General features: G+C 44.1%; 2 protein-coding genes across 2 annotated transcripts in view; one reads left to right on the top strand and one right to left on the bottom strand.

Annotated features, from left to right (window-relative positions):
- LOC122624427 (allantoinase) lies at positions 1–2,808 on the bottom strand. The gene is made up of 4 exons (XM_043803960.1): positions 2,694–2,808; positions 2,136–2,626; positions 1,390–1,912; positions 1–596 (listed from the first exon to the last, which is right to left on the bottom strand). The coding sequence occupies exons 1-4, from the start codon at positions 2,797–2,799 to the stop codon at positions 262–264; spliced, it is 1,455 nt and encodes a 484-aa protein (XP_043659895.1). The 5' UTR covers positions 2,800–2,808; the 3' UTR covers positions 1–261.
- A 3,156-nt stretch (positions 2,809–5,964) lies between these two features.
- The window catches only part of LOC122624679 (uncharacterized protein DDB_G0280205), a 30,502-nt gene continuing 12,694 nt past the window's right edge, over positions 5,965–23,772 (top strand). The window contains exon 1 of the mRNA XM_043804351.1: positions 5,965–6,064. The gene's annotated coding sequence lies outside the window, so the exon portion shown is untranslated. The remainder of the gene's footprint in view (positions 6,065–23,772) is intronic.

Here is a 23,772-nt window from a genome sequence, read left to right on the forward strand (position 1 = left end):
TCGTTGAAGAGAAAGTCATAAAAATTGCTAATATTTGAATCATTTGCTTGAAAAGAACTATACCCCTGGGGCAGTGTATCAGTGAGAAGGGAAGGTGACTACGGAATATCAACAAACATATCCCAATCTCTTAATGATTTTAATTAACAAAGTTTACCCCCGATCCAGCTCAGTTCACCTCAGTCCACTTCCGTCCACTTCCACCCAACTACTCCCATCCACTTCGCCCCAAATCCCCGCCATTCCATCCCATCCCATCCCTCACATGCTCACGAACTTCACCAACTTTCGGCTGCTCCTCCGGAGTAGCACCTTGCCCAGGGGCTGGCCGAAGCCCTCGAACTGCTGGTAGACATGCAGGCCCCGCACCACCGTGGCATGCACCACGCCCCGCAACCTTTGACCCGCGTACGGGGTGGCCTTGGTGGCCGTGTAGAGCAGCTCCGGGCACACGGTGAACTCCTCCTCCGGGCTCCACACACAGAAGTCCGCATCGTAGCCCTCGGCAATGCGGCCCTTCGAGGCGGACAAGCCGCACAGGTTCGCCGGCTCCTGGCACATCAGCCGATGGATGTCCGCGATGGTCAAGTTGGATCCTGGAAACGCAAAGAGTTTAATGTACATATATTTATTCCTAAAATGTGATATATATGATATATTTTAATTGAATCCGAAACTTGCTGGTTTTTAGCATATCCATTGTGATAATGATAAACCGAATATTTCAATTTAATTGTTGACTACATCCAATTAAAATATATTTTATTAAAATGGCAGTGAATGAAATGTAAAACAGATTAAAACTTTTAAATGTGTCGAAACTTTTGGGAATCCAGAGTTTTATTGTCATTAGACATGAACTAAAAATAATTAGTTTGCTTGTTAACTAAGCCCAATTAAAATATATTTCATTAAAAACGTTGCCCGATGGAAATTGCAAAGTTTCAATCATTTCCCCAAAATGAAATGTGTATATGCGTTTTTAGTCTAGTTCCTGCATTCGACGCAGAGCTATTATGCCATTCATAATGATGACGAGTTCCACAAAAATGATGCAAACTCTGGCATTACCTTTTCCAGCAAATGAATTAAAAAAAAAACAGTCTCTCTCCCAACGACATATTTCGTGATAAACAATGTTATAGTTGCGTGAACAACTTTGACGTTATCCGCAGATAACTAAGTACTGAAATGAATCTGCGACTAACGCCAATTAAAATGTGCACTAATAGATTTGGCATTGTATTCACATCACATAGCAGCTCCAGCTCTCGTGTGCCTTTCAAATGCAGCGAGTTCTCAGTAATTGAGTAAAGTTTCGGCACACGCGGCGTATACTTGATATTTGCCATTCAGTCCCCGTCAATTAGCACTAATGTGAATGCTTCCCCCGCCGATTGGCCGCCGTCCAGACGACCGGCAGGCTGAGTTGCAACGAGTTGATGCCCGGCCACGCCTTCAGGAAGTTGCCACGCCCCCTACCGCAGGTGAGGGCGCGTGCGCCCGGCGTCGCCGGCGAGTGATCGCTGCCAATCATCCGGATGGCTCCGCCCAGCCCCAAAGCCTGCCACAATCTCTCCTGATTGCGGCGCTCCCGAATTGGTGGCCAGGTCTTGTACTCCGTGCCACAGTCGGGCACATCCTCCGCCGCCAGGGCCAGGTAATGCGGACAGGTGTCCACCGTTAGATGCCCGCCCTGCCGGCGACACTCCTCCACCAGCGGCAGACATTCGCCGCTGCCGCAGTTCAGGATGTGTATGCAGCGCCGCGGGTGGCGACTCGCCAGGCGGCAGAGCAACTGCGTCGCGGAAATCTCCATTTGTGGTGGCCGCGTCACCAGGAATGTGCCATACTCCCGGGGCGCCTCCTCGTCGGGATGGATTTCGTTGGTCAGCGGGAGTTCGGCGTGCACCTGTCGGAATGGGAAATGTAAGTATTCAATTCTCAATTGAATATTCTCAATCAGAGAATCTGGTTTATTGGGATCTAAAATGATTGCCTTGGAAGTTATCTATATTATTATTATTATTATATTAACTGATTCATAATGAAGTGACATTCAACTTGGCAGTTAACTTGTATAAAAAAGATTAAAGCTATGTTGAAATCTAAACATTTTCATTTTGTTGACTCACCGCTATGAGAGCTTCACCTTCCGCCTGATCCTTGTCCAACTGGCAAAGAGCCTCCTCCAGCTGGGCTTCGTTTACGGCGGGAAATTCCTGAGTAACGGGAGCCGCGGGATCGCATAATGTGCACTGCAGACCCATGACGCCGGCACTCAAGAGAGGAGCCAGCTGATCCCCGTTACCGGGCACTAGTCCGCCCCAGAAACCCACGTCCACGTAGATCTTGCCACGGGCCGTCGATGTCTTGGCCTTCAGATGGGCCACACTAACGGTGGGTGGTTGGGCGTTGGTGGGTCGGTCGATGATTGCGGTGAAGCCACCAGCGGCCGCCGCCTTGGTGGCACTTGCGAAACCCTCCCAGTCCCGGCGACCCGGCTCGTTGATATGGACATTGGGGTCGATAAGACCCGGCATCAGGACCAGGTCCCCAAAATCGTGAACCGATTCGGATTCGGTGTTGTACAAATAGGTGTTGACCTCCTGCGCCGAGCGTAGCACTAAGTTATGGGTTGTTCCAGATGTTATATGGGTCATAAACGGGGTATAGACTATGGGTAAGCTTACCCCTTCGTATAGTGCCCTCTGTGTCCACTACAATGCCGCCATGGATCAGGCCGTTTTGGCTGCCATCGCCCAGGAAAATTCGCCGGCTGAGAAACAACAGATTCATTCTAAAAGCAGCTGACTACTGAGCGAGTTTCCTCTTCAGCTGTCTAATCTACATACATATTCATCTATTTTCGGTGATCATGGGAGCGCTCTCTGCTGAAGAGAGCAATTCTTCTATGCATACTCTCTTTGCGCAGTTGGGTATATAGATCTAATAAACATAATATAATACATTTTATAATATATTTTGTATACTGCATTTGTCTGTATAAAGCTGAAATATAAATGTACATAGGTGGCGCCACTTCAGACGTGGCTTATTAAGCTGTGGCGCTCTGAATTTACAGAGCCCACTTCCAGAATTTGGTTAAGGATCTGCTTTCGTAATCCGAAATTTGGACTTTCAATCTGTGGAAAGGTCGAGGCTCTTCCGTTGAGTAATTGAATTCGGGATAGAACTTTTTGGCAGCTCACCTTCCAGTTGCGCCCCCGCTTTTTGGCTTATTAAAAACTAGAGAAGAACAAAAAACGGAAAAACTTTGTTGACCCACAGCGGAAAAGGCCAAAATCTGCTTAATGAAAATCTAAAACCTAAAAACCCACCCATGGTTTTTCTGTTCTCGTATGTACATTGTATGTATGTGTGCGCGTGTGTGTGTGTTCTTTTTGCTGGGCGTTACGTGTGGCGAACTTTATTAAAGTGCTGTGCACAACTTTCGAGCGTTTAGTGTGTATTTTTTCAGCTTGTCGGATTCATTTTGTGTTTGTTTAATTTGTGCAGAATTTGTGCATTTAATTGGTGGCGCCACCCAGTGGGAGCTTAGCAAACCGAAGAGAGGTGTACGGCCAGCAAAGACAACAGCAAAAACAACGGTAAAAGCGACGGCAAAAGCAAAAGCAACAAGCAAGACCAAAGGCGCAAGCGAAAGCGAAAACGAACAAGCAGACGAAAACGACACCGAAACCAATAACGGTCGCAACGAGACGCATACATACACGCTAAACTGACTCCGATTGTGTGTCTGTGTGCGTGCGTGCGTGTCAGTGCGTGCGCGTCTGTGTGCTTGCGTGCGTGTGTGTGTGCGTGTTAGAGTAAGAGTAAGAGTAAGAGGGAGAGGGAGAGGGCGCGAACGAGTGAGCGGAAAGACGAATGCAGCGGACGAGCCGAGTGCCGAAATAAAAAGAGCTCCACTTGTTGTTGCTGCTGCACGGGGAGAAAATCGTGTGTAATTGAATGAACCATTTAAAGTTGAGTTTATTAGATTACAGTCTGAATGATTTTTACTGTCCGTTTAATTGGGATGCTAAGTTATGGAAATCACGTTCCACATTCACACAAAGAATGGCTAATTGTGCTTTTGTCACGGGGTTGTCAAAGACTATTTCCATATTTTGCCTTTTTTTGATAAGTAATTATAGAGATTTTGTTTTATTATCTCATATTGCCTTACATTCCTTAATAATTCCTCATAGTTTGATTAAAATAATTAAAAGGCTTCATCACAAAAGAATTCAGAGGAAGTTGACATTCAAGGAATCTCAATACTTAATACTTGAGAAAAGTATTCACTATTAGTAAGTGTTTTTTACATAAAGAAGCAGACTTAAATGATTTGTTACTTTAATATTCAAATAAAAAAAAATTGTTTATAAATGTGAATTTTGTTTTTCGAAACTTTGACTGGTTTTTGGCAGTGCACCTGGCCGGACGCTGTTGCTGCTGCTGCGTCTGCCGCTGCTGGCAGATACACACGTACACTTAACACGCACACAGACGCAGCGATGTTGAGGCTGCACCGCACCTTCCCCCCCACCGCCTGCCGCTCCTGCAGCGTGCTGCCGAAGCTTGGGGGCAAGGACTCGGGCGCTCGGGTGCTCGGGTGCTCGAATGCTCGGGTCCCGTCGGCTCCGCTCGGCTGCTGTCGCTGCCGCCGCTCGGTTGGCGGACTCGCGTCCATTCTCGTGCTCATCGTCGTCGCTGCTGGCCGCACACATCCTCGGATCGAATCGAGTCGAGTACTGCGAGTACTGCGAGTCCTGCGAGTCCTGCGAGTCCTCAGCCTCTGCGAGCCAGGATTCACTGCTCTTTGGGCAGCAACGCGACAACAAGTTGAACTCGGCTCGAGCGAAGCTACCAACGACCATCATCAACTGGCCAAAAGCACCTGGCGCTAATCCGTCGCTATAAACACGACAGTCGAACATACCTACATATAACCAATTCCGATCATTTCGATCAATTCGAATCGTGTGAATTTCCAATTTCCAGCATTAATGGTAAATCGAAAGTGAACAGACTGACCCCCTGACCCCCTGACCCTCCCTCTCCCCCAACCGCCCACATAACAGCCACACTACCCGCAGGACATTTGGGTAATTTGTTTGTTGTGTTCTGCATATTTTTTTACGGTTCGCTGAAAAGTCCATTAAAGTGAGCATAAAATGCTATTAAAAGTTCTTTGACGATTTTACATTATTGATGGTGACGAAAGCGTGTTAAAGTCATGTAGTCTGCTTACCACGGATGTTCGAATTTATTTATATACGTACATATATATTTTTTTTTACTGTTTGTTTCGAAAGTGGCAGCGAAGAGAAAACAAAGTGCTGGAAAATCATAAATTCGATTGGCGATTGGGAAACGCGCGAACGTGTAAGGGAATTTGTCAATTTTTATTACCGATGGCTTGGGATGCAGCGCATCCATGGGCTGTTAATTGAAAAGAATTTAAGCCCCCAGCGACCGGATCCTGATTGATGCCATTGTTAGGCAATGGGGCGATAATCGAGTTGGGGCATCTTAATGCCACTCCGCCTTTCACTCGCACTGTGAGTGGGCTTGCAGCATTGTCCAATGCAGACTGTTGGCGATTTATTAGCCTCGAGCCTGAAAGCCCCAAAAATGTATGGCTTGAATTACCAAACAAAAATATGTGGCTTGAATTACCAAACAAAACTATGTGGCAATAAAAAAAAATTACTAAAATACCAACCAACATCTTAGCAATTTTCCAAAATAGTTTCTAGTTCTCGAAATGAAAGTACAAACAATAAATAGCCAAAACAATGCGTATGACAGTCAGTGGAAAATAGGAAAATAGAGAAAACGCATCCATACCCATCCGACTTTTCCCATTCGATTCGGCGAAATGAATTGCCACTGAAACCAATTTTTTGTATCTTTTTTTTCCGGTGCCAGCAATCGAATCGAACGCAAAGCAAAGCGGAGCGAAAATAAATAAATAAAACGTAAAACTCAGCGGAAAGTAATAAAATAAGAGCGGACACGTCCCACGAAAACCCGGAGGAGGAAGCCAAAGTGTCAAGTAAGCAAACATTTAATTTTGATTTATTATTAATTTCCACACGCCCACACGAGCAACAGATAGCGCGATTCTGGGTGAGATTCTGGGTGAGATTCGGGGTGGGATTCGGGGTGGTGGTGGCTGCCTGAGAGGCTGAATGGGTGGCTCGGTGGTTGGGTGGCTGGGAGCCCACCCACTTGACGGCTTAATGCTGGTTATTATTTTTACCGTTGGCCGTTGCCACCTGCAGCTATCAAATGAATAATGCAAAAGAGGAAAAGCTGAGACAAGAGAGAAAAAAAAATGGGAAAAGGAAAAATGAGGCCGACCGCGGGCCAAAGAAAAGGCAAACGAGCGGGCAAATTATTGTAATTACTATTTTCCATTAGCAGCGAATTTTCGGCATTTTTCTTCTCCCGCTCCCGCTTCCACTCCCCCACAAGCAAAACGAAAAAAATCGTAAAAAAGGTACAAAAAATAAAACAAAAAAAAAAAAGGTAAAAGGACAAAGACAAAGACAAATACAAAAACGACGAAATGTCGAAATGAAAACGAAAGTGGCGCAAAGTTGTGAAATACGTGCGTTTATTTGCGTAAAAACTTGCACTGTTTTTTCTGCCGCTTTTCCTATCCGATTTTCACCAGCCTCACCGACCCTGCCGTTTTCCTCGCTTTCCCCGCGTTTCCAACAAGTCATAAAAAGCATCGCGCATTGGGGATTTAGTTGCCAAAGGATAAAGAGGCGGTGCTGGTGGAGCTGGGACTCGGACTCGGACTCCAACTCGGAAAACACGCATCCTGCTCCATCCATCGTTTGGGCATTCTTGTGTGCGGCTTAAATTTGGTTCATAGAAAAAGTTTTAATCCAGCTTTCGTCCTGCCCTCCACCTCCTGCCTCTGCTCCTGCTCCTGCTCCTCCCCGTGCTCCTGCTCCTGGTGCTCCTGCTCCTCCTTCCCGGTCGCGTTCTCAGGGTCGCTTGGCACTATAATCCAAAACACCGATGCACTCGTACACCCACGCATCGATCTCAACAACGTCAATTTCCCAGCGAACGCACGAAAGTGCACCTGGAAGATTACGAGCTGCTTTTCTTTTTTTGGGGGCTGCCAGAAATTGGAGGCGGCAGCTGAAAATACACACTCGAAGTACATGGCACACAAACAGTCCTGTGGAATTGTTAAAAGTCCTATAAATGGTTTTTTAAGGTGTGAAAGGAAAACCGGTAAATGGCTTAGAAGTTCGAAGCATTACTTGACTTTCCAAATAACAGCGGGGTTTCGGGGAAATCTCTGCTATCCGCTTCTGTGAAGGTGTCTAAAAGTATGCTTTAAAATATTAATTACACCATCTATTACAACCGAAAGTAGGGCATACTAATATTAATAGTTTTGCACCGCAGATAGTTTGAAATCTAATACATTACTTAAAAACGTGCGGATTTCCCAAGTTTTGCAAAGTTTTGGTTCTTGTGGTCAATTCAGTTTAAACTTGGCAGCTCAACTAGGGTGTCTTGGGGTCGAATCTCCATCGCTTTCCTGCGGAGTTTAGTGTCTATTTTTTGTGTGTTTTTTCTTTTGTTTTTTTGCCGGCAGTCTTTGGGGCTGTTGCTTTTCTGTTTTCTTTGGGGCCGCTCGAATTGTTGTTTTGTTTTATGTTTATTTTTATATGACCGTTTGCCTTTGTTGCTCCGCTCCATTCGGCTCCTTTCATTTAATGATGTTCGCTTGGGCCCAAAGCTTTAATTGTATTGATTAAATGCTTAATTGTGTTGCCAGGCAATGCTCTTCTAGACAAAGCCAAAGCCAAAGCCAAAGGAAAAGCCAAAGGAAACGCCAAAGGAAAAGCCAAGCCGGGGCTCAAGTCCCAAGACTTGGGCATAAAAAAAAGGGGATATATACGTAAATAGCCGAGGAATTGGCATGAAAAAGACGTTGAGGGGCGGTGAATGGAAAAAAGAAAACGCACTTAATTGTTATTAACAAGCGCACATTAATTACAATGATTAAAAGTGGACTGGGCATCCCTTTCGCTCGCCGTCCCTGGTATTCACTATAATTAGTTGGCCAAGACGCTCAGCTGTTTAATTAAAACTAATAGAGTTCCTAGTCGTCGTCGTCTTCTGGCCTCTGCAGTCCCATGGCATCGCATCCCAACCCACTGCGTCCCATTGCGTCCCATCTCGTCCAATCCAATCCAATCCAATCCGAGTTGAGGCCAATCCAAACGTGAAACAATTAACGTGCTGGACCAACAAGGACGCTGCCCAGATGACAATGGCAATGCCAATCCAAGAACAATGCCAAGGCGGCAGCAGCAAGCACAGCAGCATCGCACCACCAACAACAGCAACACCACCAACAACAGCAACACCAACAACAACAACCACCAACAACAACAACAGCACCACCGAAAGCAACTAATGCAAACAATGCCAAGCAACAACTGGCGCAACAGCAACCGAACTGAGAACGAAGGCTAACGATTCGAATGGCCGGGAAACAATGCCTCCAATACCCTTGAGGGCGCAAAATTCGCATAAAATATATGTTTCGGTTAACTAAACTGGGGAATCTATTAGGCAAATGGAATTAGTGGAGGATGACACAACAGTCTCCGGAGATATGAAACTACCTCCAAAGTAATGTGAAAGTATGACAATTTTCAAGTATCCATAAAGCTGTCGGAAAGTAGGCTAAAGTATTTCAACAGAAAGTGCATTGAGCTCTGAAAGATGCGAGTTTCAATATGGTATATCAATGGTAAAGCTGTCTATACTTTAAGAGGTCCAAAAAAGGATTAACTGCTTGGGGATACCCTTAAGTGGCTTCAAATCTCTGCAGATCTCTCTGGCTCAAACCTAACTAGTTGGCAAGCGTTTCACTGCATATATCATACCATTTCCAGGGTATCAAGCCAAGGCATGGCACTGCATAAACAGATGCGTTGTGCTGGCCAAGTTGTAGTTGGACCAAGATTTGCCGACAGATAGATATTTATGGACTGCCAGAGCTTGGCAGCCTCAGTTCTCAGTCCTGGTGACAGCACCACCAACACCAACACCACCACCACCACTTCCTGCTCCGTGACTGGGTGTGAATGTCTGTCGGTGGTCTGCGTAGTTGGACAAGGTGTCTGGCTGAAGATGGCCAGGAGATTCTGTCGCCGCCTTGGTTGTCCGTCTGCCACTGAGCTCCTTACTTTCGTTAGTTGACGTCTTTTGGCTTTAACGTAATTAGGCTTTAACTTTGGGCCGCTGAGCGCATTAGCGTTAAGTAAATTTCCCGGCATTTACGTTGGTGGTGGCCAAATGGAAATGGAACTTTCCCCATTGCCATTGCGTAAGGACTTGCCTCCGCAGTTGAAGAGGCGTTTTCGTTAGGCGACCCTAATTGTGGGTTGGATTTGGTTCGGTAATTGTCATGTCATACGGATGTGCGCGTGATGATGAAAAATAACGCTCATCGCATTTGCAAATGAGTTGCTTTAACAACACACAAAACATTCAGATCCGAGTGGTGACACGACAAATGATATTGTTATGGCATTTTGGTTTGTTTTTGGTCATGTGGCAAATGAGATTCCTGATGGACAAGGTAACCGGCATAGGAACAGTTGAATGAATTTGTTTGAAAATGTAAAGGATATTGAATTAGGGTGTGTACAAGTATGCCTCTATATGTTGCAAGGTAGTTTAAATTTCCATTTCCATAACTTTTAGTGAGTAATATTTTTGCGCGGCACCGACTAATCGGAGCGCACATTAGCAACTGCTTGAGCACGTTTCGCACCATTTGGCATTGCCATGATGCCCCATCGAGTGCCATGCAAAGGCAGTGCATGGAGATGCCCACGTAAGTCGGTCCATAATCGGGAATATTGACAGGACCTTTGGACACCTTCGACGTCCAGCAGGATAGATCGAAGAAGGGAATGTAACGGCAAGAAGGGAAAGCAGGGAAAGCAGGGAAAGCAGGGAAATCAGGGAAATCAGGTGCCAGGACATGGACATGGGACATGGAAAATGGAACATGGACATGGTCATGGGCAGGGACATTGGCCCGAAAGTGAAACATGATGCGTTTGCCGCAATGCACAAAGCTGCCGCAAAATCTCATTACGTAACGTATAACGTGACGGTCGACAATGGCTCAGCTACGTGTTTTCAGTTCCGGAGACCACCCCCCTCTGCCCCCCTGGGGGCGCCACTGCTCTGCTCGACGCTCTGGAGCATCTGCCTCATGCGTGTACAGATTGCTGAGCTCGTCAAAATTTGTTGCCACGAGTTGTCGTCTCCCGCTTGTTCCCTGTGTTTTTTGCAGTTCTTTTTTCTGTTTTTTTTTTTTGGCGACATCCACCAAAAGCCAATAAGCTCATATTAAAGTTGCCAGCGGTGTGGCTTGAAGGGGGATATCTTTGTCTTGCCGCAGAGTCAAGAGAAATTTGTTAAATTTCATGCAATTTCCTGCGTGAAGCTCGCTGCCAATCCCACTTCCACTCCCACTTCCAATCCCACTGCCACTCCCACTTCCAATCCACTGCCAACTTCCTTTGGCTTTGTGTTTGGGCTATTAACTGCTCTCGCATCAAATGGAAAGCCATAAAGGGCGGCTGCTGCAGAGGGGGAGGGTGGGGGGCGTGCTCGCAGACATTATTAATATGTTGCAATTATTTGTGCGCTGGCGAGGGGCAAGGGGCGGATTGGTGGGAGGGCGTTGGGCGGCTGCGGGCTTAAAGGGCTTGGCAGGTGGCGCATAAAAATTGCACATAAATGTTGAAATGCGTATACGCGTATACGACGTATGGGGGAGTGCCGGGAAAGTGCCTCAAACAGACGCAAAATATTATAGCAAATGGGTTTTCGTGTCTATCGAGCGCAACGCACATTGACTTAGGGTCAAATTGTAATGTGCTTGTGGTTCAATGAATCCATACTACATTTTATAGCATTTTATTCACTTGGTATTTAGTCTGCATTGCTCATACGCAGTGTGGACTAGCACAAATAATCGTAGGTTACATTTTTAAACTTAAATTATTCTAACTGCTAAGTTACCATGCCAAATAGAAGGCAACACCGCGTATTAGTAATATTTTAGCATTAATCTGTTCATTGTTACGCATACGCTTAGCAAAGTCGCACAGTTTAGCGAGACATTATTATTAAATAAATCATTTACATACAATATTTCCTGCGACAACACACGATGCCATTGGACGAGGTGCTGCCGCATTAAAAGAAATCGCGTTAAGTGAAGGCTACACACGCATGGACATTAGCACACAGTTGGCAACCGTCGCAGCACATCCACCATACCCTATCCCCCGTTTTCCCAGCCATTTCCACCACCCAACATTACCCAGTTACCCAGACCCACCCACACATTGCCATCTCCGCTCCGCTCCACACATTTCCATTCCATTCCGACTTGTTGCGCACTCGGCTCCGCTTTCCTTCTTATTCCTCTTTCTTTTCCTGGCAGACAACAAGACGCCGTCGCCGTGCACTCGCAGAAAAAAGGAATATGAAATTACCACGAAGGGCGAGGTGGTAGGTGTTGGCGTCGGAAAATGTGGGGAAAACTGCAGCTACTGCTGATATTTGTCGCCCTCCAATTACGCACACACATGCACACAGCCACGCACAGCACTAATGGTCCAATGCACACGTTTAAAAACAGTTTACGGCCAGTTGAGGCGGCCTAATGCGATTAAGCGGCGGAGTAGCGTTGTAACTTTAACGCAAGAAGCCGCGGATAAGGCATTGCCAGCTATGAGGCCTGATGCTCGAATGGCTGATACCCGCTAAATAGAAGTGAAGTGAAAAGTCAAATAACACAGTGTTTTTTGCGATTTAAATATCAGTATTTTGATCATAACATTCGAAATGTTGGTCCAAATGTGGAAAGTCATACCTCGTTGAATTCGTAATTAAATTTCCAATCGAACTGTGTTTACCAAAAAAAATTAATTTTTTTTTCAATTTTTTTCCAATTTTTGAGGATGAATTGTGGATTTTGGCCGAAAATTGATTTTCCGTTTTTTTGCGATTTAAATATCAGTATTTTGATCAGAACATTCGAAATATTGGTCCGAATATAGAAAGTCATATCTCGTTGAATTCGTAATTAAATTTCCAATCGAACTGTGTTTACCAAAAAAAATGAATTTTTTTTTCAAATTTTTTCCAATTTTTGAGGATGGATTGTGGATTTTGGCCGAAAATTGATTTTCTGGTTTTTTGCGATTTAAATATCAGTATTTTGATCATAACATTCGAAATATTGGTCCGAATATGGAAAGTCATATCTCGTTGAATTCGTAATTAAATTTCCAATCGAACTGTGTTTACCAAAAAAAATTAATTTTTTTTTCAAATTTTTTCCAATTTTTGAGGATGGATTGTGGATTTTGGCCGAAAATTGATTTTCCGTTTTTTTGCGATTTAAATATCAGTATTTTGATCATAACATTCGAAATATTGGTCCGAATATGGAAAGTCATATCTCGTTGAATTCGTTATTAAATTTCCAATCAAACTGTGTTTACCAAAAAAAATTAATTTTTTTTTCAAATTTTTTCCAATTTTTGAGGATGAATTGTGGATTTTGGCCGAAAATTGATTTTCTGGTTTTTTGCGATTTAAATATCAGTATTTTGATCATAACATTCGAAATATTGGTCCGAATATGGAAAGTCATATCTCGTTAAATTCGTAATTAAATTTCCAATCGAACTGTGTTTACCAAAAAAAAATAATTTTTTTTTCAATTTTTTTCCAATTTTTGAGGATGAATTGTGGATTTTGGCCGAAAATTGATTTTCTGGTTTTTTGCGATTTAAATATCAGTATTTTGATCATAACATTCGAAATATTGGTCCGAATATGGAAAGTCATATCTCGTTGAATTCGTAATTAAATTTCCAATCGAACTGCGTTCACCAAAAAAAATGTATTTTTTTTTCAAATTTTTTCCAATTTTTGATGACGATTTTTGGATTTTGGCCGAAAATTGATTTTCTGTGTTTTTGCGATTTAAATATCAGTCTTTTGATCATAGCATTCGAAATATTGGTCCGAATATGGAAAGTCATATCTCGTTGAATTCGTAATTAAATTTCCAATCGAACTGCGTTTACCAAAAAAAATGTATTTTTTTTTCAAATTTTTTCCAATTTTTGATGACGATTTTTGGATTTTGGCCGAAAATAGATTTTCTGTGTTTTTGCGATTTAAATATCAGTCTTTTGATCATAGCATTCGAAATATTGGTCCGAATATGGAAAGTCATATCTCGTTGAATTCGTAATTAAATTTCCAATCGAACTGTGTTTACCAAAAAAAATTAATTTTTTTTTCAAATTTTTTCCAATTTTTGAGGATGGATTGTGGATTTTGGCCGAAAATTGATTTTCCGTTTTTTTGCGATTTAAATATCAGTATTTTGATCATAACATTCGAAATATTGGTCCGAATATGGAAAGTCATATCTCGTTGAATTCGTTATTAAATTTCCAATCAAACTGTTGTAGGAGGCGATTCAAATGCGGCCGTTCTCTCTTCTTGTCACAAACGAAGTGTTCTTTATTTCTTCGTTCCGTTCCTTCTTAGCCTATTACATGTATGTATTGGTGTGTCAGTTGCTGATCGTGCGAACGGGACGCACAAAGTAGTGTCCGTAAGCACGATCTTAACATTAGCGTAAAATTGTACTTAAAACTAAGAGTATGTATATCTAGGACTGTATGTACAATCACTGTGTGTATGTTACGGTAGTGTGCCTGCTTGCTACACTGTGTTTACCAAAAAAAATTAATTTTTTTTTCAAATTTTTTCCAATTTTTGAGGATGGATTGTGGATTTTGGCCGAAAATTGATTTTCCGTTTTTTTGCGATTTAAATATCAGTATTTTGATCAGAACATTCGAAATATTGGTCCGAATATGGAAAGTCATATCTCGTTGAATTCGTAATTAAATTTCCAATCGAACTGTGTTCACCAAAAAAAATTAATTTTTTTTCAAACTTTTTCCAATTTTCATCTAGAAAAACGATTTAATGGTTATGGTTAATGTTTTATTTTTTGTGCTCGGCAAAATAGTATCAAAAAAATAGTTATCTACGTTTTTTTCAGTCCGTAACTGGTTCGGAATAAACATATATCATGGAAACTATTTGTAAAAAAAAATGTGTTCATAACAATTTACACTTTGTGCCTGTTGAAAGTTGAAGTGTTGCAAAATTACCCCTCGAAATCAGCATGTTCACTGTGAACTATGCACAAGGACTGCCGTTGAATATTTAACGCATTTTTCGAGCTGCATGTCAAGTTAGTTTCCCGAGGCTCTGGCGGCTTTCAAAATGCAGCAGTTTATTCGGCATTTATGCCCCACTGATGTATGATAATTGCCCAAACACTCCACGTAGCTCTCGTAACTCGTAACTCGACCGCCTTCCGTTTAATTTGAGCCCGAATTTGACAGTTATTGGACAGTTGAGCGAGGACCGAAAGCGGAAATGCGGAAAGTGAAAAGTGGAAAAGCGGAAAAGCGGGGGAGTTGAGTTGCTAAATGAGAAACTGCAGCATCTGATAGTTTGCCGCTTGAGGTTAGGGAAGGACACACTCGTTGCCAGTGACCTTGACACACACACACACACACACACACACAAATACATACTGGCGCTCACACACACAACGTTAATCCGATACTCTGGCAATTACATTCCACATGTGGCAGTCTCTGTCATTCTCCATTTGGGCAATCCATCAAAAATTCCTTTGTCTTTCTGGGTGTTTTATTTTTTTTCCCCCACATTTTTCCCTTTTTTATTTGCATTTTCCCTGTTTCTTCATACCATTGCGAGCAGTGTATCAACTAACGCTTCGCTCCAACTGTCATACGAAAGTGAAGCAAAGTCGAAAAAAGTTTCGCAACAAAAAAAAAAGAGAAGGAAACTGGGGGGATAACGCAAAAGTGGAGGTGAGGTGGAGGTGGAGGTGGGTGGAGTGGGAAGCAGACGCAGAAAAGTTGGCAAAGCAACAAGCTGCGATGGCGACGATGAGAGAGATACTCACACAGCCACACTCGCACACTCGCACACACAGCTGCACATCGAAATACCATCTACCATCCGCATCACTCATCCGCCCTGTGGCCCTTTTTCTGGTCTGTCTCTTTTGTGTGGAGATTTTTTTCCTTTCTTTCCTTTCGTTTCGTTTGGTTTTTTTCTTTTTTTTTGCTTGCCAGCTTCCTTGGACGACAGCGGCCTGTTGCGCCTTTTGCGTGTTCCTTACAGTTCGTACTTTCTCTCAGCCCCCGCGACTTTCTCGTTGGCTTCCTCCCCTCGCTCAATCAACAATGGGCATGCCAAAATGTCTCGTTCTGCCTTTTTAACAAGGCAACTGACGCCGCTTTCCTCACCCTGCCCCTCCCCTCCACACACACACACCTTTTTGTGTGTTTCACCCTCCAGTCATATCATGCAACAAAATAAAAAAGAAAGAAACGAGGGGAAAATGGAAAATGAGTAGACCCTCGCTAAACACACTGTCTCTTTCGGTGTGTTCTCGTGTTTGCTGCTGTGGCAACAATTTATGAAATAACTTTGGCAATGTCGCTGCCTCCGCACACACACACACACACACACGCACACGCATACGCATACGCACACTCGTACACCTAGTTACCCATACAGTCAGATAAACAGATACACAGGCAATGAGAAATAGAAACTCGCGTAACAGATACACAAGCTCAACCAAACTCAACTTAACTGTAACTGAGTGTGTAAGCAATATAAAGAGGGCCGGAAGAAGAAGAAGATGTGGGGAAGGGGGGGGGGATGGTAAAGATGGTAAAGATTGAAAGAAGTAACAGCAAAAGCAGTAGCAGTAGCAGTCAGCTGCAAGCTTAAAAAAATTGTAAGAGAAAAGAACGCAAGTGTAACACAAGTGAAGACGGAAATTGCGGCCCAAGGGGTGAGTTTTCCAGAGGGGTTTTCCCGGAGAAAGGCGCGTAAAGGCGGGTCGGCATATCGAATCGGAGGGCGAAGGGCGGAGGAGACGGCAGAGGTGGCAGAGGGGGCAGAGGGGGTAGGCTTCTCCATTATCACGATGCGACTTCAGTGGCGTTCCTACTTAAGTAACATTCCACGTTTCCCGGGGTACACTCACCCCCATTTCACATTTCACATTTCGCACGAGACCCCCGCGCCACGCCCCGCCGCCTCTAACCCCTTGGAATGAACCTCTTACACTTCTGTTATCTGAAAAGTTTGCATATAACGCGCGCAGAAAAAGATACAAGATACAAGATACACGGTATAGTGCGGGACAATGGCATGGCGAAAAGGACGACCAAGGACAAGGATGCCGAGGCATCCTAAATTTGATGGTATCAGCCAGGATTCGCTTTATGGCAAGTGAGTTTTAAAACAAATCTTTTGAGAAATTGCCCTTAAATGTAATAGAGAAGTTTGCCATGAACCAGAATCCATTAAGCTGGCTCACTGTATTCCACTCTATCTCACTATTAGGAAGTATGTGTATTTAAGTTCAGCAAGTTGCTTATCTGAAGATTTTCAGGATGTAACTATTGCGAAGTGGCAAATTAAACTAAATCTGCCGATCCTCAAGGCTAGATTGTGAAATTGAAGCTAATGACCCTCAATTATTAAATTGCTTAAAATTATAAATGTATAAGTATTAAAGTAGGTAGATCTTAACAGCATGCATACGGCTTGTGTAAAGTTACTTACGGCAATCACTTAAAGTCCGCCTGGAAAATGAGACTATATTCAATTCGCTTCCTTGGCCGCATTTGGTGAATTGGCCTTATAAATGGAATGCGGGGGCCTGCACAAAGTACCGCATACCTCTATTCTCAATCAGACTGTCAGTCCCACTGGCCCAGGCATCCATTCAAGTTCAAGTCACCATTTCAAATTCAAATTCTCTTACCCCTTTCTTATTTCCTTTTTTTTCTTTCTTTTTAAAGGGAATTGGGTTTTTCAGGGGGCATGTCGTTGGCAGTTCTTCTCCATTTTGCCTCGCTCTCGTGCAATCATCGAAATTTATAAGCAAAGTTGGGTTGTCCTGGCAGCAGGAGAACGTGATACAGGAGGGAATTGGGGGGGGGGAGACTCGGGGCAAATGGTAAAGGCAAATATTTTTGAAAAGTTTACCGCCCCTCGAAAGAGCCGCCCGAAAACTAAATCAACTCAAGAGGCGCCCGCGTCTCGTTGATTCCCGATGATGATAATCTAAATGATGACAATGACGACGATGATGATGATGAGGATGCTATGCTGGGATGGTAGGGATGCTTGAGGTCGATGCTGAGAATGAGGTTGATGCTGAGACTGAGACTGAGGCCGAGAGGTGGTTGCAAATGCTTTTCGGGCTAACCGACTTCGATGCTGCGGCCCAGAACCAGAACCAGAACCAGAATCACGATGATGATAATGATGATGATGATGTGAGCTGGGAGCAGCGACGATGATGGAACGCTCATCCCAAGCTCATCCCCCGGCACGAAACTAAACTAAAATTCTTTGAGCAGATTTCTTTGGGCTGTTGTTGTCTGCCCTTGCAATTATTTTAAGGGATCAATAAAACAAGTTTAAAAATAGCCCTCTCGATGGCAAGGAAGAGGCAGCAGTGGCAGCACTGTATCTGCAAATCAGCAAAGAAGTAACATACAAAAAAAAAATGCTGGCAACTTTAGCCGAACTTTGTTTACTCAATTAGTTTGTTGTTGCTGTTTTCCCTTTTTATTTCCGCCTGCTTTTGGCCTTATTTGCTGGTTCGTTGAGGATATTTTCCAGGGGGTGTGTGGAATGGGGGGGGGGGGGGAACCGCACTAATTGGCTTAGAGCGACAAGCGAAAATTAACTTTTATTCTGGTTTTTTTTTATTCTTTTTTTACCAGTTTCAGTTCAAGTTTCCTGCCGCCAAAGAGCGAGGAGCAAAAACCGAAAAACGAAATAAAATGAAATACAATTTTCCATGCCCGTCAACTTGAAATAAAAAAATTAACAGAGGGGGGGGGGGAGGGGGGTGGAAAAGCGAGAGAAATCGGTAAAATCAACAAAACACACGCTAGATAAACAGCCGCAGGAGCAGCACAAAGACGAGCCCAGTTTTTGGCTTTTGCGGTGGCCAGCAGCGCATTACGTAGCCGACCCGTTGGCCGTCTCCCTTTTGTTAACCGCCGCTCCACACACACACACCCATACACACACACACACACTCACATAGACAACCGCACACACAAGTGGCACTTGAACAAGCCGCTTGCCTTTGCCCCTCCGCACACCGCCCCCCGCCCCCTTTTACCGCTTGTTTGGTCTGTCAAATTTATGTTGGCTAAATTGCAATATCAATAAGCTGGAGAGGAGTGAAGGAGGTCGAAGGACGCGGCCGAGAGCTCTGGGCAACGGCATGGAAAATTGCGAGAAAGTTGAACGGTAACGAAAAGGAAAGTTTCCCAGTTTCCCAGTCAGCCATTCAGCCAGTCAGCCAGTCGATCTGAGGTGGAGTTTTTGTGCGCTTAAAGAATCAAGCACCTAATCTCGGCCAAATGGGTGTATAAATTTCTTTATAACATGCACATTATTTCAAATTTTATGGCAACTACTAGACCACAACAAATTTAAAGGCAATCACATAGAATAGATTGGCAGTAAAAATCATTCAGGTATATACTCTCGCCATTTTTTACGAACCTGAACCTGAACTGAAAGCACTTTTTCAAACTAGATCATATATAAATCGTTTACTAGGGGTTTCTTCAAATATTTTTGCTTTCACATATATATTAGATAACAGAGAAACTCTTTTTACTTATTCAAACGCGTAACGGGTATAAAATTGCACTATTAGCTGGTAATTTAATTGTAAGTAACATGCTTTGCACTTCTTAGTGCTCTATTTTATTTACATCTTAGTTTGGCTCATCCTTTATCGAAGAAGCCTTCGCTGAGAGTCGTACGTTCGAACTCAGGTTTTCTGCGATAGAAGTATCGATTTGTTTGCGCTATTTTCGGTTCACCTGGCATCCGGGACGTATGCGTGATATGTGAGGCAGTGTGGAGATGGTGGATGGTATGGAGATGGTATGGAGATGGTGTGGAGATGGTGTGGAGATGGCAGGGTGAGAGCAAAACAAGTTGGTGCATCACCTCGACGCTTCCTTGCCTGCCACTTGGCACAATCCATTGCCTACTTATCGGCGCTGAAAGTTGATGACTTGAGCGAGAGTTTTGCCCTCCTCGTAGATGCTGTAATGCTGGTGTGCAACTATCCATCAATATTTGTGCACGTGAGTGGGAGGCGTTTCCAATTATGGTTCCTGGTATCATGGTATCCTGGTATGCTGGTGTCCTGATGTCCTGGTGTCCTGGTGTCCTGCTGTCCTAGTGTCCTAGTCTGTTTGTCCTGGCGACTTGGCAAGTCACTTGAGAACCAGAGCGCTGGCATCCACCAACTCTGTTTGACTCCTGGCGCCCAACAAGTGGCAGCAAAATGTTGCACAGCACTTCAGGGGGCATTCCTTTTGCAGCGGACTATTTGTGCTCCTTGCCTTTCTGCCTGCCATCCTGCGAAAGGGGGCGTGTTTGTGCCAGGGTCACGGGGCGTATGCGTGTTAATAAGCTTACAAAGATTTACGTAATTATCGTTGCTGAAACTGGGAAAAATCGGCAAAGCGAATAAGCTGAACAACATGGCACTCCCATCATTTGCGCTCTTGCGCCTCGGATCGACATTGCAACGGTGTCCTTGATGTCCTTGTTTCAACCCCTCACGCATCTGGGTCAAGGGCTCGGCTGCAGCTGCATTTTGTGCCATTTTCCTCGCTTGCCGCCACACACACCAATGCCAAACATCAAATTGGCATCAAGATCAAGGCCACATTGGGAGTGGGAGTGGGAGTGGGAGAAGTTGAAAGCTTAACAGGCGAAATTATAAGCATTTCGCCTTAGTCCTAACCCCTACTAAATTTCCCAATTTATTTCGAGGGCTTAGACCCGAGGCGGCTTATCTGTCGGGAGGCAGTCATCACCCTTATACATACGTACATATCTACATCTGCAGGACACTGCCTCCTTCTGCTCCTTCTGCTCCTTCTGCTCCTCCTCCTCTCCCCTTTTCCTTTCCCTCCCTTAACATCATACATCTGTATATACATATACACCTGCTACCGCCACCCGGACTTCTAGGCGAACGGGATCCGGGCATTCACTCCCACAGAAACTTCTCTTAATGGCCGTTTAATGGCCAAGCGCGGCTCTCTGGGCACGGTTAATTGTGCGATTTTTGGCCAGTTTATGTCGACCAACGCTTTTTAATGTGGCCTAAAGCGGGCGGACGGGCCAGTTGGGCATCTGGCAGTTGTGCTGTGCTTTTATTGATGGCTTCGGGCCTTGCCGGCGCAATGGTGGCCACATGTAATGGCCCTGTTTTTGTGGGGTGCTTAAAAGTTATGCCACTCTCCCCCCTGCCCCCTCCTGACCATCCTGCCCCCCATTATCGTCAACCAACCCCCGCGACCATTAGTCAGTTTGTCAATTTGTCAGGCTGTCAGTTGGGCTGAAATCATGCTGGCGCTTTTGGCCATTCGCCTGTCAAGGTTCGCCCGAATGTCGATTAGAGCCTTGGTTATGCCAACTATTTTGCTGCTTGTGGCATACACACGTCTTGCCACACACTCTTAATCACCTTTGATACATCTTCGAGTTTACCCCCAGAAGGAGCTGTTGCTTCAAGGGAAACTAATCTTGAATCCTACATACATTTATAGTATATTCTCAAATAAGTTGGTTAGATTGCAAAATTGAATTCGTTATAATTGCGCCCATCACTTTCAGCCCCTGAAGTGTATTTAATTCTTCGCTCTGCTGGATGCCTTAAGTGTCATTTTTATTTCCTGGGATTACCCGGCTTTACATGCTTAATGTGGCCATAATTCCTTGTTTCAGCCATCCGCAGGGCTTTCCAAGAAGCCTTGCTAGCTGATCTTTGAGCTGCCATTAAAACGCGTCTGGTGTCTGATTAATTAAAGATTGCGGCCTAGCCAGGCTCCGCATTTTCCAAACGGCATTGCCACAGCTTTTCCATAACTTTTCCAGTTGCCGCCACAAGTCGGCAAAAGTAGAAAAGCAGATGCTCGAGTTGCCACGTCAATCAAAGGCTCAGTTATTCAATTGGTTAAATGAAACGTTAATTGTGTGCTCTTCAAACGCCGCCCCATTTACACACGCCCCCTTTCGACGCCCTTTATTTGCATCGATGCCCGGCCTAATCGTTATCATTTATCGATAAGTGCATAATTAACTATCAATAACTATTTTGCTATCGCCCACGCTTTAGTTGCAATGGCCCTAATTGAAAATCACTTAAAATATTTTCATTTCGCTTATGCCCATGCAGTTGGAAAGGGATGGCGACATATACGTATGTAGTGGTAAATGCGACAGAGATGGCGCGAGAGAAAGAGCGGGAGTGAGAGCGAGTGCGAGTGAGACAGCGCCAGGGAAGGCAAACGTGTGTGTGCGTGTTTGAGCGAGTTTTGCTTACATAATAGACACTTTATTACCATTAACTTAATTTACATTTTATACAAATGCGGCGCGAGTAAAGTGGGGGTTTCGAAAGTTTGGGGAGGGGGGGTGTGCGATAAAAGGGTAAAACATACGTGTCGGTCTGTCTGTGTGTGTGTGTGTGTGTGAAAGAGCTTTTGTGGTCTTTCCACATTTGGGTCTGCTTTTGGCACACACACACGCACACACACAGGCAAATTTAAAACGCACCCACACACTCCCAAAAAAGAGAGGGACAGATAAATGGTCCGTCTCCTTCCGTCCGAGTGTTAAGTCGACCCTATGTGATACCCTGGAATGCTACACACATTTTCAGTGTTGCCCTTTAACTTTGCAGTACACCCTTTACTACAAGTAAACTGAAGAATATTTTCCAGTTACTACAAATTAAGTATAACAGAACCAGTAGTCTTAAGATATAACTATCAAACGAATAAGTCAAATTGAAATATTCAATTTGCTCAGTCGCAAGTACCCATCGGGGTAAACAGGGTATGCAAATCGCTGTGATTCCATTCAGGATAAATTCAATTTGCGATTACTCCGCCCGTCGTTGTCGTTGTCGTTGTCGCTGTTGCTCTTCATTGTTGGCTGAATGCTCGCCAAATCTCTTAATGAGTGTGAATTTATGATTACATGCATTTAATGTGCTTCCCTTTCGTTCCTTCCTCCCCTCACTATTCCCCAGCGTGCCACGCCCCCGCACTCCAGCAGTTGGCGCCCCCTTTATGGCCGCCCAAAAGCTTATGGCATGCAAATTGAGACACTCGCCGCCTTTTTTTCGGGGGGGGGGGTAGGTGGTGGGTGCTGGCTTTTCCGCCCAGAAGGCCGTGGGCCATGCTATGTGCGCACAAGGACATTCACTTGCTCCTGGCTGCTGCTGCTCCTGCTGCTCCTGGCTTTTCGGCAGCCTCCCAACGATGATTCTGTCAATTTGAGTAAATCTTTTTAATGGATCGCAAAAATTAATCGTGTGGAATATGCTTGCGTCTCTCGTTCTTTTTTTTTTCTTTTTATATTTATATATGTATGTATGCAGATTTTTTAACTCTCTGTACGACTTTACCCACTCGCCACTCGTGTGTGCATGTATAAACTGCCACTTAAGTTATTTGTCAAGCGGAAATCGATTTTAGTTTTTCAATTTTGCGCCGAGTGCCACAGCCAACAGGGAAAGGAAAACCCAAAGGGGGGAGGGAGGTAGAGAGAGAGAGAGAGAGAGGGAGAGGGAGAGAGAGAGGATGCCATTTTATTTGATTTTATTGCGTAGCATAATAAATAAATTAATATACATACTTACATGTGTGTGCGTTCGAAGCAATTTACAATTCATTATTTTGCCATTCTCAATTTCAATTTTTGCACACACTCATGTGTATACTCCTACACACACACACCCACACACACGCACACACACACGCGCGACTGTCATCATAATGTTTCATTTCTGCACCCCCCTTTTTTCAAGTGGCAGCCACCAGGGGCGTGCCTCCTCTGGGGGATGGCTTACATAAGAGGGGTGCGGTGTGGGGGTTAGGGGGATACCAGGATGGGGAATGCCTCTGGGCAGCCCCAAGACTCCAAGCTAATGAAAGCAAGCGAGACGAGGAATGAGTTCAAGTGGAATTTATGTCCACTTGGGGCCAGTGCCAGTTCACTTCAGTTCAGTTCAGAGGGTCCAGTGGAAAGTGGCAAGTGGAGAGTGGCAAGCGGAGAGTGGCAAGGGGAAAGTGGAAAGTAGAAAGCAGGGGCACTTTTATAATGTCCGACAATCGTTTCACATTTTTGTTTTAATTACGAAATGCAAGCGAACAAACAACACCAGCATTCGCAAAGTATTTCTCGTTGCTATAACTTTTGTCGCAACAATTTTTGCTTTGGCAAAAATAAAAAAAAATAGAAAAAGAAAAAGAAACATTTCCTGAAACAAGAACATGCCGAAAATAAACATTCCATAAAGACAATACGATTTGTTTGGATTTTGTTTGCACTTAAAATAATACCACAGCGACATAAAATAGCAAAAACGGGCTAACTAATTTAATTTGCTAAAGTTTTTTTGCTTTGTTCTATTAATTTTAATTACTCTATATAGTTACAACTTAAATCTAGAAACTTAACCCTGCTGTT

The sequence above is a fragment of the Drosophila teissieri genome, chromosome X (assembly GCF_016746235.2).
Source record: "Drosophila teissieri strain GT53w chromosome X, Prin_Dtei_1.1, whole genome shotgun sequence".
NCBI lineage: Eukaryota > Metazoa > Arthropoda > Insecta > Diptera > Drosophilidae > Drosophila > Drosophila teissieri.